Source organism: Gouania willdenowi, chromosome 21 (genome assembly GCF_900634775.1).
Source record: "Gouania willdenowi chromosome 21, fGouWil2.1, whole genome shotgun sequence".
NCBI classification, from domain to species: domain Eukaryota; kingdom Metazoa; phylum Chordata; class Actinopteri; order Blenniiformes; family Gobiesocidae; genus Gouania; species Gouania willdenowi.
The window spans coordinates 9,131,744-9,143,518 of NC_041064.1; the positions used below are offsets into that span (position 1 = coordinate 9,131,744).

Genomic DNA, 11,775 nt, shown 5'->3' on the forward strand with positions numbered 1-11,775 from the left:
CAACAATGGGATTGATTGGCCCAATTATGTGGCCCCAAGTTAAATGCACAGACTCCAAAAAAAAAGAAAATGACAGAAAGATACACAAAATGACAGAAAAAATTCACAAAATGAGGGTAAAATGTATACATTCACAACAAAAACACTCTAAAATGATGACAAAATACATAAATTGACAAAAAACACACACAATAGCAAAATATAAAACAACAACAAAAATAATAATCCAAAAAACAGACAAAGCTACTTAAAAAAAAACTTACAAAAATGGAGAGAAATATAGAAAATGACAACAAAAACACAACATTTAAAATTGTTTGTTACCTATTAATGTTGACATTCTAAATTAGGGGTGGGAACCGGGTACCTCACGATACGCGATACAAAGCTCACGATAACGATTATCTCACGATATGACGATACTGTGATTATCAATATATTGGTCAGAAATCAATCTACCATAATTTATGACACAAGAAAAAAAATGATTAAGTGAAAAAATACGATTTTTATTTCATATCTCTGAAAGACAATACATTGAAAAAGTGTCCTATGAACAGTGACACTATTTTAGTGCAACATTTCTGTAAATAAGTGTCAACATACCAATGTAAACAAATAAGTATCTCCAATATTGCTTGCTGTCTTTCTTACCAGTGACACCATTATAATGCAATTTTCCAGTAAACAATGTATTGGTTCCTTCAGCAAACAGTGACAAATGTTCTGTGAAGACCTACCTGCACATTTTAGTGAAAAAGCAGAAAAGGTTAAAAAAAAAAAAAAAAAATAAATATTGTGCGGTAAAATAGCGCGATATATCGCTGTATCGAGATATCGTCACGCTCCTATTTAGATGTTGACATGAATGTGGTCATCGGATCGGACAAGCACACTGTGATAAAAGTTGTCCATCTCTAAATTAGGTTTTTAAATAGATTTTAATACCTAATGATTATTGTGTAAACGTATGGTCTGTAAGGACAATATATCACTAGCTTTTTTATAAATAAGCATCTTAAATTTTACTGCATAAACATCCAAACAAAAAGTCTTTATAATAACATTTTCATTTAAAAAAAAAAAGAAAAAAAGAAAAAAAAAGTTTATTCTTGACTCAAGGTTGCCAGTTTTATCCCACGGTCATTGGACGCGAGTACGTGATATTAAAAACCTGGCAACCGGCTATGCGCTGGATCCAGCAGACAGTATGGCGGACAACGAGAGTGATTTGGAAACAGAGGGGCTGGAATTGGCTCTGGACACTTTATGTGACAGATACTGCATCGACGAGGAAATCTTGAACAGCAAGGCGTACTGCTCTGGTTTCTGTGAGGTACGTTTTATGGTTTTATCTGAAGATAGTGAGTGTTTTTATGCTAAGGCTGCTAGCTCCTCCAGCTAGCCTTAGCTTCTGGACTAGCCTTTATTTATATAGCTATAGAGGAAATACGGACAACAGATAAGCCAAACCAGAAAAAAAAAAACAGAATTAATAAATCCACATGGTACAGATATTGTATGTTTTTTTAGTAAGCGGGTATAATAATAACTGTTATATCCTCTTATATAGGAAAGTAACTTATTTATTAGCTGGAGATGTAAGCTAACTCTGGGTACCCTTACGAGGCAGGTTGTCTAAAACAGGATGACACATTACCAGTAAATAAGTCTAAAGACATATGGTCAATAGTTGAAAATTGATTCAATAAAATAGCAATAAAGACTCAAAAAAATACCGTGGCTCTGTCAAGTTTGTTATATCTCGGTATTTTGACTGCTTAAATATAGGATGATCACGTAAATCATCAAAATTATCAAATGTAACACATTAATTCTAACACACCCTCATTTTCTTTATTAAACATTTGCATCTGATCATCTTAAATTCTTACTATCGTATTCTGGCAATTTATTATGTTCCCAATATATGATTATTTAAGTAATTCTTTACAATTTTATAGTAAAAACAGTTGTAAGATTAGGCATTGTTGTTTGATAACTGTGTAATATCAGGGAATCAGATAGTATATCTTTATTATTTTTTTAATTTTATTGTTTTTCTTCTTCTTCGCCAAATTTAACCCACATTGTTAATAAAGGATTTTCTGAATAATAAGGTCTGACTTAAGATACCTTGCCCAATTCTAAATCTAAAAACAAAACAATAACCCATCTCTATGATGTATCCCTTGACACAGTCACAGTCAGCATATTTATATATTTCTTGTCTACTGCCAAACCCAGACTCATTTATCAGATATAGCAGATGGAAAAGTTTCACACAGGTTTCAATATATAACAGTTACGAACTGGAATTTATTTCTGCGATTGACCGTATTGATCAAACCGAGAATAAAATACTTATTTTTCATTCATAAAAGCTGTAAAATTAAGCCATAGTAGATGACTGTTTGATTTTGTGCAGCCTCCAAAGTAAACACTCCAAAAATACACAACATTACTAATAAAAACAAGACAAGCTCACTACAAATACACACACACAAAAAAAAAAAAAAAAAAAATAGAATAGGTAAAATGACAAAAAAAATAGAATAATATAATTAAATGGACACAATATGTATAAAAACAAATATATATACAGACAACAAAATAACTCCAAACCACACTTAACAACCCCAAAAATTCACTCAAGTCGAATAACACACAAAACAAACATGAAAACACAGAAAATTAGTTAAAAATGTACAAAAGACCAAAAAACCCACCAACCACAAAACAGACTAAACCTTTTTTTTCTTTCCTGTTTCTTTTTTGTAGCTCCTACTATGACATAAAGTTGCCCATCTCTGCGATTGATTATATATCTTAACATTTATTTGATATAAACCTTTATGTATTTATTTTTTGGAAGACATTTCAAGCCTATTAACAGACAACGTCCCTTTTGCCAGTCTGTTAACAGAACAATGTATGTTTATCCTCCACAGCTGGTTGAGGAGTACACTGGGCAATGGCATGTTCCTCTTCCTCAGCTGAAGGTGTTACGGACCGCACTCTCCAGTTTCACCAAAGCCACCGCTGCCTTCCCAGACGACTGTCAACACATCCACTATGTCCTCAGCAGCATGGCTTTGTAAGTAGGTTATAGATGTTATCAGACGTGTTTATTCACCAGAATTACAATAAATAACTGATCATCGACGTGACACTTTGAGTGATCAGAACAATGTCAGTAAAAGTGTTTTTTTTTTTTTTTTTTTTTTTTTTTTTTTTAATGTAAGATCTCATACAATAAAAATGTAGTAGTCTAATTCTGTGAGACTTTTGAATTTGCTCTGATAAGCTTAAATCGCTAAGCTCTGTTTTTTGATGTTTTTGCCCTGTTTTTGTCTTACAGGAGCTTCTTCGAACTTATGTTATTTTTCAGTAAAGAAGAGTTTGTGGAAGAGCCTTTGAAAGATATTCTTGATTCTTTTCAGGTACAATTTCCGACACTTACACAACTATATTTTATTCTACTGTGCTTTGTTTTTAATTTGAAGTCACCATCTTGCAGTTATAAACCCATTTTATCTACCCGTTTTATTTTTTTGTTTGAATAATAAATGTGTTAGTGTGGTTAGTGATGAAAAAGCTAACTATTTATTTTACAGGGGTGCCATGCTCAACTCCTGAGGCACAGGAACTCATCCCTGCAGCACGTCAAACAGGTCATCAAAGCTGGAGGTCCATGGGAGAATCCAGTGCTGCAGGGAATCCTAAAGGAAGTGGAGTTTCCTCAAAACGATGGTACGTTTACAGTTTTGGTTATTAGATGTCATCATGTAGGGTCAAAGAACACATAATTACACAAAAATAAGAAAAAATGTCATTTTGTAAATGCACAAAAAAAAGAATGCTCATGATTAGGTGAGAAAAAAGGTGAGAAAAAAGTTAATTCAGTTTTACTTTTTTCTTTATTTTGTTTTTTAACCTTACTTCCATTATAATGTATTTTATTTTCTGAAAATTCTGCTTTTTGACATTCCAACTTATTAGAGTTAAAGGATTATGACATATTGTGTTACTGTGGTTATTTTAATAACAATAAAGTCAACTAAATTTTGCATACCAAATTATTTTGATGTGTAAAAGAAAATTGTGACCGTATGCGTTGAACTAATCCATGCCTTTTTTGTTTGTTTTTTCCCCTTAAAGTTGAAAACTATTTAGGTGCCGAGCCGCCAGTGTTCTTGGAGCTGCGGGTTCGATATTTGCAGGCCTGTGAGAAGTTGCAGGAGGCGATGGCACTTTCAAAAAGCTGCTTGGAGAATCCGGAAGCTGGAAAGCATCTGTACTTCCATCAGGCCTACCTCACCTGTCTCTATAAGGCCTCACTGCATGAACACCTACACAAAGAGGTAAATGTAAGAAGCCCGAGCAGACTAAAGACATCCAATATGTAATTTATTTACTTAATTTCTTCATTGAAATTGTCTGCATAGGTGACAGAGCAGTAGAACACCAACTTGTGATATCAGTACTTGTAATACCAATTTGCTAATGTATATTATTTAGACTGCAATGCATTAAGGCAGAAATAGGCAACTGGCGCCACTGGGACCACATGTGGCCCTCGGTATAATTTTATGTGTACAAAATGACAAAAAAATAAATAAATTAAAAAAGACTGAATTACAACATTGCAGGAAAATACAGTACAAGACGAGAAAAACACAGAAAAATCTCTAAAAACACATTAAACTATTTTAAAAATGAACAAAACAACAACAGTAATACACAAAATTACTCAGAAGAAATATACAAAATTACAGCACAAATACACAATATGGCTGCCAAAAACATATTTCACAGGAAAATACAGAAATGAACAACAGAAATGCTGAGCAAGAAAACAACAAACATACACAGAATGACAGAAAAACAACCAAAATAACTATAAAAACTATTTTTCTTTCCTGCGTTAACCCTCAGATTGGTAGTTTTTCTAAATGCTGACATTAATGTTGATCATGTGGCCCTCCCATCAAACAAACAAACAAACACATTTTTGTGGCCCCGCTGTGATAAACGTTGCCTACCTCTGCGTTAAAGCTTAGCAATCCTATGTCCATGTTTTCAGATGGCAGAAATCGATGGACGTGATGCGGTGGAGATAATATGTAACACAGAAAGTGTTGAAAAGGATGAGCTTTTGCTGTCATTGTGTAAAGTCTTCCTCACCCAGCAGCTACAAAATGGGGATATGTATTACATTTGGTAAGCATTTAACAATTGAATTCTTTGTTCCACATTATTATTTTTTATTTTTATATTTCTCTCTTTTTAGAGAAAAAAAAAGTTCATTATTTTCTTTTATTGTGAAATGTAACCTCCTTCCCCAGAGATAATCATTGCAAACTGATAATTCAGGTGTTTTATATTTGCTGTGAAGTTGTCGGTCGTGTGTTGATGGTAAATTTGACTACTTGCAGGGACCTGGTGTTCGTCTGGAGCAGGTTATACCTACGAGCCCATCCCTCACGACAGGGCTTCCTGTCTGAATGCCTGAAGTTGGCTTCTTCTGCTACAAATGTCAGGGCAATATTTCCTTTTATTAAACTGGTCACAGCCGAGGTAAGACTTCCACAGCTTCCACAATTTTCATAATGCATGTTTTAGGGGGCATAAGCATAGGAGGAGTTTGAGATTAAATATATAGACCGTCTCGAGATTTGTGCCAACCACAATGTGTGTATCATATACAAGAATACAAAAATGATTAGGAACTTAATTGATAATGTTGACTACAAAAATTTGCGTTGACACGTCGTTTAATGTTGTAAATTCATGATAAAATCAGGCCGGTGGCCGCTTTCTGCTTCATTTTTGCTGCAGTACCATGACATGAACTGCTGGATGCAGTGTCACTTTACCATTTACATTGTGAAGAAGAATTGCACAACAGAAGAAGACGATGGTCTTATGACTCGAGCGCCAAAAAATAACATGTATTTTTAAAAGAGCAACGAATGAAATAATTTACATTTTGCACAGTCGCTGTGTTTCATGGCACTTAGAATATTTGTATATTATGTACATTATAAAAAGAATTGCATTTTTTGATTAAATTCTTTGAAGCAACAGAGATTCAATCTAATGTAAATACTAATATTTGTCTTTTTTCCCCATCTGAATAGCTTGGTAGTGATGGAGTCCAGGTTTGTGTGGAGCTTTGTGCGAGGGCTCTGCAACTGTGTGACAACCAGGCGGACGCACTAACCCAGTCTCTGGTCTGCAAGACCATTGCCTTCCTGTTGCCTCACGACCTGGAGATCTGTCGAGCGTGTGCGCTGCTCGTCTTCTGCCAGGAGCGAAGCCTGGAGGCCTACCGCACAGTCTGCCTCCTTTATAAGCATCCCGACCAGGAGCCGCACCCACACAACAGTCCCGTACGGACCTGTGTGCGCTTTCACATCGTGCAGATGCTGAAGGAGCGCTTGTGCTTTGACCCTGAGTTTTGGAACCTCCTGACCCTCAGAACTCACTGCTTAGAGTTGATGCACGACACGGTGATGAAGGCTGTCGTTCTCAATGAGATGAAAGAGGAAGAGGAGAAGCGACGCAATGAGGAGCTTTTGAGTACCTGTGTGAATGATTTTTGTATTCAAAGTGTCAATACGTGCCAGCAGACGGATGCTCAAACCAAAATTCAAGGAGAGAAACAAAGTGAAATGGAGACAAAGTCGACATCACCGACTCCAAAGGCTTCTCTGTTGACGAGAAATTTGAGCAAAAAGTTGCGAAGGAGAAAGAGATCAATATCTTATGAGGAGCTTGAGCACAGTGACGATCCAGAAGTCATATATGAAATCAAAACCACCTCGTCTTTGGCCAACAAGCCTGTGTACTCGCTCAGACGAAATCACAGTCACTTAGACAATTCTGGGACAAAGCTCTCCTTAAACAACAAAAGGGAATGTCTGTCCAGATGCGTCAAGAGCCAAATTTTTAAAAGGAAAGGTCAGAAGAGATGGTTTCAGGGTGTGTCTCGGCTGGACCAAGTACAAGTACAAGTAAAAGTACAAAACAAGAAAGAAAAGAACTTGACCAATGGTATTCAGAAAAAACGAGGAAGAAAACCTTTATCTAAACTGGAGCTGTCATATCCTGATAATGAAATATATCTGAGCAAAGAGGAGTGTGGTTATAGGACCACAGCTGATGTAGAGGAGCCAGGTTTGTATCACCTGCAAAATCAACTCCAAGACAAGCATTCTCAGGGGAAGATTCAACAGACCCAGGGCAATGAAGGAGAGGAAAACATAGATCACACTACATTATTACGTGATGATGATCTTCATGAGCAAACCAGCGAGGAAACAACATTGCACTCGAAATCCGAGCCGTCTGAGGCGTTCCCACGGGAGCTTCAAGCTGCCGATCCTTCAGACGAGGCTAATCTTGAGCTTGAGGGTCCAAGCTTTGAGCTACTGGGTTGCCCAGTCGGGATATTCCACAGTTACTCTCTTCAATCAAAAAGTGCCGAAAATGCAAGTCCTCCGGAGTCTACAGAGCCTGAGCCACCGAAGGAACCTGAACCTGTGGTTACCGAGGAGATCTCCAACTCTCAGGTTTGTAGTAATCTCAAGATAAAATATTTAAACACAATATTAATGTTTCATGATGTGCAATTTGTTCTGTTGATTGAGTTTTTCTTTCCCGCGTTTTATTCAGGGTAAAGTCAAGAGAACATGGAAGGAAAAAGTTCTTCGTTCTCAAAAATACGGCCACATCTGGCACCACTGCAACTTCTGCCACAAAGACTATAAAGGCCTGAATGTTTTGAGGCATGCTCTCGCGCATCTTCGGAATCTTCGGAGCAAGAAACACCGTTGCATTTTATGTGAGAAGTGCTTCAATCAGTTTGCCGTTGCGAAGAAGCATATTCTGGAGCACATTAATACAATGTGCAAGGAGATACCGCATGATCGGAAGCAATGCGAGGCGTGCACACTGGCACCAAAGAAGAGCGTGCAAAAAGTGTGCACAAAGTTAGCAAAGTGTGTGCAAAGTTCATCTGAGACTCATAAGGAAACTCAAATCTCTGTTTCAAACGACCAAAACCCGGAGCAGAAACCCCGGGGTAAAGTACAAGTCGCATCCCTCAGCAGAGAAGAACGAATCGTCAGAAACGCCCGTCACCTCATCAGAAAGACGTCAGTCTCCCACAAAAGACATAAAGAGTCTGACACAAATACATCCAAGCCTTTAGATCTAAAAAATGAGCAGTTTGTCATAAAAGACGACTTGTTGATCGTCAAACATCCAACAGGGATGGAGGAAGAAGACGGAGGAGATCTACCAGCGGGAGAAAACGGCCACAGTGTGGATATGATGTTTTACTTGTGCCCTTCAGAGTCCTGTGATAAATTGTTCATAAAGCCAAGCGGCAATCTGACGAAACACGCTCTGAAATGCCACATCGATGATGAGAAGGTGCTGGAGAAGACTTTTGTTTTGGACAAACACAAGTGCACCTTCTGCCCCAGGTATCCACCACAGCCACGATTAGTTTTCCATGCATTATTGTCATTGTGTTCTTTCACCATATTGCAGTAGAAGAAGTACAATACCAATGTGTTTTCTTCTTTTCTTTTTTAACAGAAAAATCCAGTTTCTCCAGCATTACAAGGACCACATGAAGCTCCACGGTTCTCCGCCACGATATTTTTGTTACCACTTTGAGTGTAACCTGCGGTTCTTGACACACCATGAATTAAAGGACCACATACATACCCATCAACCCCTGACCCCTCAGTGTCTTTTTACAGCTTGTGAGAAGCTATTCCCAAATATTCAGAGTCTGCACGACCATGAATGGAGACATTATATCCCAGTTCCTAAGAGGAATGAGCTTGAGGGCAGACAGAGCAATCAAACCGATGAAGCTCCATGGAAGCAGAAGGTGAAGGTGGAGGAGGTGTGGCTTAAAAATAAAAAAGAGAAGGACAGTCCAACTCTGTGTGAAGTGAGTAACTTTCAGGCTTCACAGGAAATGAACAAAACAGAGGCGTCTGAAGTTAGCACTTCTGATGTCAGTGAAACCATTGCTACACCGGATAACTGTGTACAGACTTCTTTAGATATTATGGACAATAGTAACATCCTCAATGGGATTGAAGGTGAGAAAATAAATTCTACAGATCCATCTGTGTCCACTCATAGTAAGAAAGCGTGTAAGGATACTCTAACTAAATCAGCGGATGAAGGAGAATTAATTGATATCTCACTTTCGGATTCGACTGGTATGTTTGGGGAAATAAATGCAAAGATCGTGGAGGCGAACATCTCAGAGCACAAGTCTTTCAAGCCCGAAAATTCCAACTACGGAGGTCGGGTAAAAGGGCCGTTCATGCGGCCTCCGGCCTCCTCTTACCTTAACGAGTCCCTGCTTTCCATGCGTAAGAGGCGGCTCACTGAAGAGTCCCCCCCGAAAAAGTACCTTCACTGGACTCAGAAGAACAAGAAAGAGCCTGAGCCGGTGAAAGAGGAGCCGGCTAAAGACGTGGTCCCTGAGCAAAAGGTTCGACATCGCTGTGACAAATGTCTTTCCTCCTTCAGCACCTTAGAAGACTTACAGAAACACCAAGCCCTCAACACCTGCTCCTCACTCTTTGGCTTTGACTCAGACGATGAAAGTAAGTAGTCTGATTTAGAAAAAAACGTCGAGCTATTATACGTCATAAGTGTCCAAATGTGAACCATCACTAACTTTTGATCTGCATTTCCTAGGCTGATAAAAGGGGAAGTTGCAGATGGATCGGTCGGTTTGACTGAACTGGAGCTGCTGCTTCTTTCTTCTATTTCGATCTGTCAAGTGGAGACGAATGAGGTTGCCTGACTATTTGGATTGCCCTTCGGAGTCGAGTAGGAAATTCTCTTTCCCAAAGCCCATCGACTGTCAATCATCATCTGTAGCCGGCGCCGCATGAGAAGAATCACCCTCCAGTCTGATTTGGCCAATATCTGTGTAATAAAGGTTTGGTGCATCCACACAAACACTCAGTTGCCATCACACACCAGTTATAAAGATATTAACGTGCTGTATTGTTATATTACTTTGACACAGAGTCTACCTTAACCTAAACTGACACTTCATAATCTCATAAGATAGATAACTGGAACCCACTGGGTTCCATTAGGAACTGGTTTACCACAAAAGGTTTGGGAAGCCAAGATATTGAAACTGGGAGTGTGTGTGTAACAGCTTCACACACACACACTGGTTATTCTGTTAATCATGCATCATTAAAAAACTGTTCAAAGAAACTGCTTTAGCTTTGAGACATACAAATTCCAGAGGCAAGATTACGACTTAGTTGTGCTCACAAGTTTGCATTTGCAAAATGTTGAAATAATGTTATTTAAAGTAAGGCTTGCGTGGATTGATAAACATTTTTTTTTAATTTAAATTAGATTCAGGGCTATCCTTCCTTTCCATTGAACAGTAATGGACATGGCAGATGGCGATCTCTGCCGTCTGCTTATGCTTGAGGTTTCTTTCAGTCATAAGGAAGTGTTGCACATATGCTTGCTCGTATGGAAGTGGTTTGTTTTTATTTGTTTAAATATTACTTGGAATTTGATGTGGGCATCATAAAATGACTTGTGTTTGGCAACATATGTAAAAAAAAATAGATATAATTAAATTAGGAAGTTCAGGATGTTCAGGGTACATTTTTGACCAGTTTTGAAGTGGAAACATTTGAGCACAACTTAAATGACCTCGTAGCATTTAACTAAAAAAATAAGCAGCAATATTGGGTATGAATTTATAAATGCCTCTACTAGCTCATGTCCACCTCTTTGTCTTGAATTGGGTCAATTTGAAGCTTGGTGATTCCTTTTTACATTAAAATAGTAGTTCTAGTTTATAAAAGTTTGACAGTTTTCAATAGGCACAAGATCATTTTAATTTGTGTGTGGTATCATGAGAAAAGGGTTGTTTTTTTGTTATCAGTAGATAAGTCTAACCAATGAAAAACAGGCATAGTAAGGACCTATATGAAATACAATTATTTCTAAATGGTTTCACTATGTTGTAGTAATAATTTTCAGAGGTGAATGAGGAGCTAGATGCTGTCAGTATCATGTTTGATATCAGCTTTGACCAAATCGTGTGCCAAATGAATTTGTTTGTTAATGATTCAATTTGAATCCTATGACTGCCAACCCTGAACCAGTGTTCAAACTGACAGATGATTAAATATTTGATTCTGTAGTATAAAGTCAGCTTCCATTATACTATTATGTGCTTTACATGAGTTATTTTAAAGGTTTTCAGCTCATTGATAACTTTGTAATGTCCATTGTTTATATTAAACTGTGAACATTATTTATTTGTACAGATGTAAATAGATTTGATTTGTAAATATAAGGCTTCTTTATCTATTTTTCTTAAAGAAAAATGTTTTGTTTCAATAAACAATTCAGTAATTATGCATTCATGCCTCCATCCATCCATTGTCTTTACTTCTCATCTCAAAGAGTCACAAGACTTTAGACCAAGGTTCCCTAATAACTTGCCCAGGGGCCACATTATGTCAGTGGTTGCCAAGTCAAGGGCCACATTGTTTTCTTCCTATTTTGACTTGTAAGCAAGACCGTGACTAGCAAAAATATAATTTGCACCTACAGCCTAAATTCAACAGGAAGCCTGCAATTTTGAATTTAGCGGTCCAAATTTGGCACTTTTTCTCAATTTTTGGCCAAACTACACCATCTTTAAAAACTCCTAAGTTTAGACAATGTGGTACCAGCAGTAATCCA

The 11,775-nt window shown here is 37.5% G+C and overlaps 1 protein-coding gene across 1 annotated transcript; it reads left to right on the forward strand.

The window, feature by feature from the left end:
- The first annotated feature begins 1,191 nt into the window (after positions 1 to 1,191).
- znf654 (zinc finger protein 654) lies at positions 1,192 to 11,447 on the forward strand. The gene is made up of 11 exons (XM_028435709.1): positions 1,192 to 1,336; positions 2,952 to 3,097; positions 3,362 to 3,443; positions 3,618 to 3,753; positions 4,162 to 4,364; positions 5,087 to 5,223; positions 5,439 to 5,580; positions 6,144 to 7,577; positions 7,681 to 8,495; positions 8,611 to 9,644; positions 9,739 to 11,447. The coding sequence occupies exons 1-11, from the start codon at positions 1,211 to 1,213 to the stop codon at positions 9,741 to 9,743; spliced, it is 4,260 nt and encodes a 1,419-aa protein (XP_028291510.1). The 5' UTR covers positions 1,192 to 1,210; the 3' UTR covers positions 9,744 to 11,447.
- Positions 11,448 to 11,775: the final 328 nt, after the last annotated feature.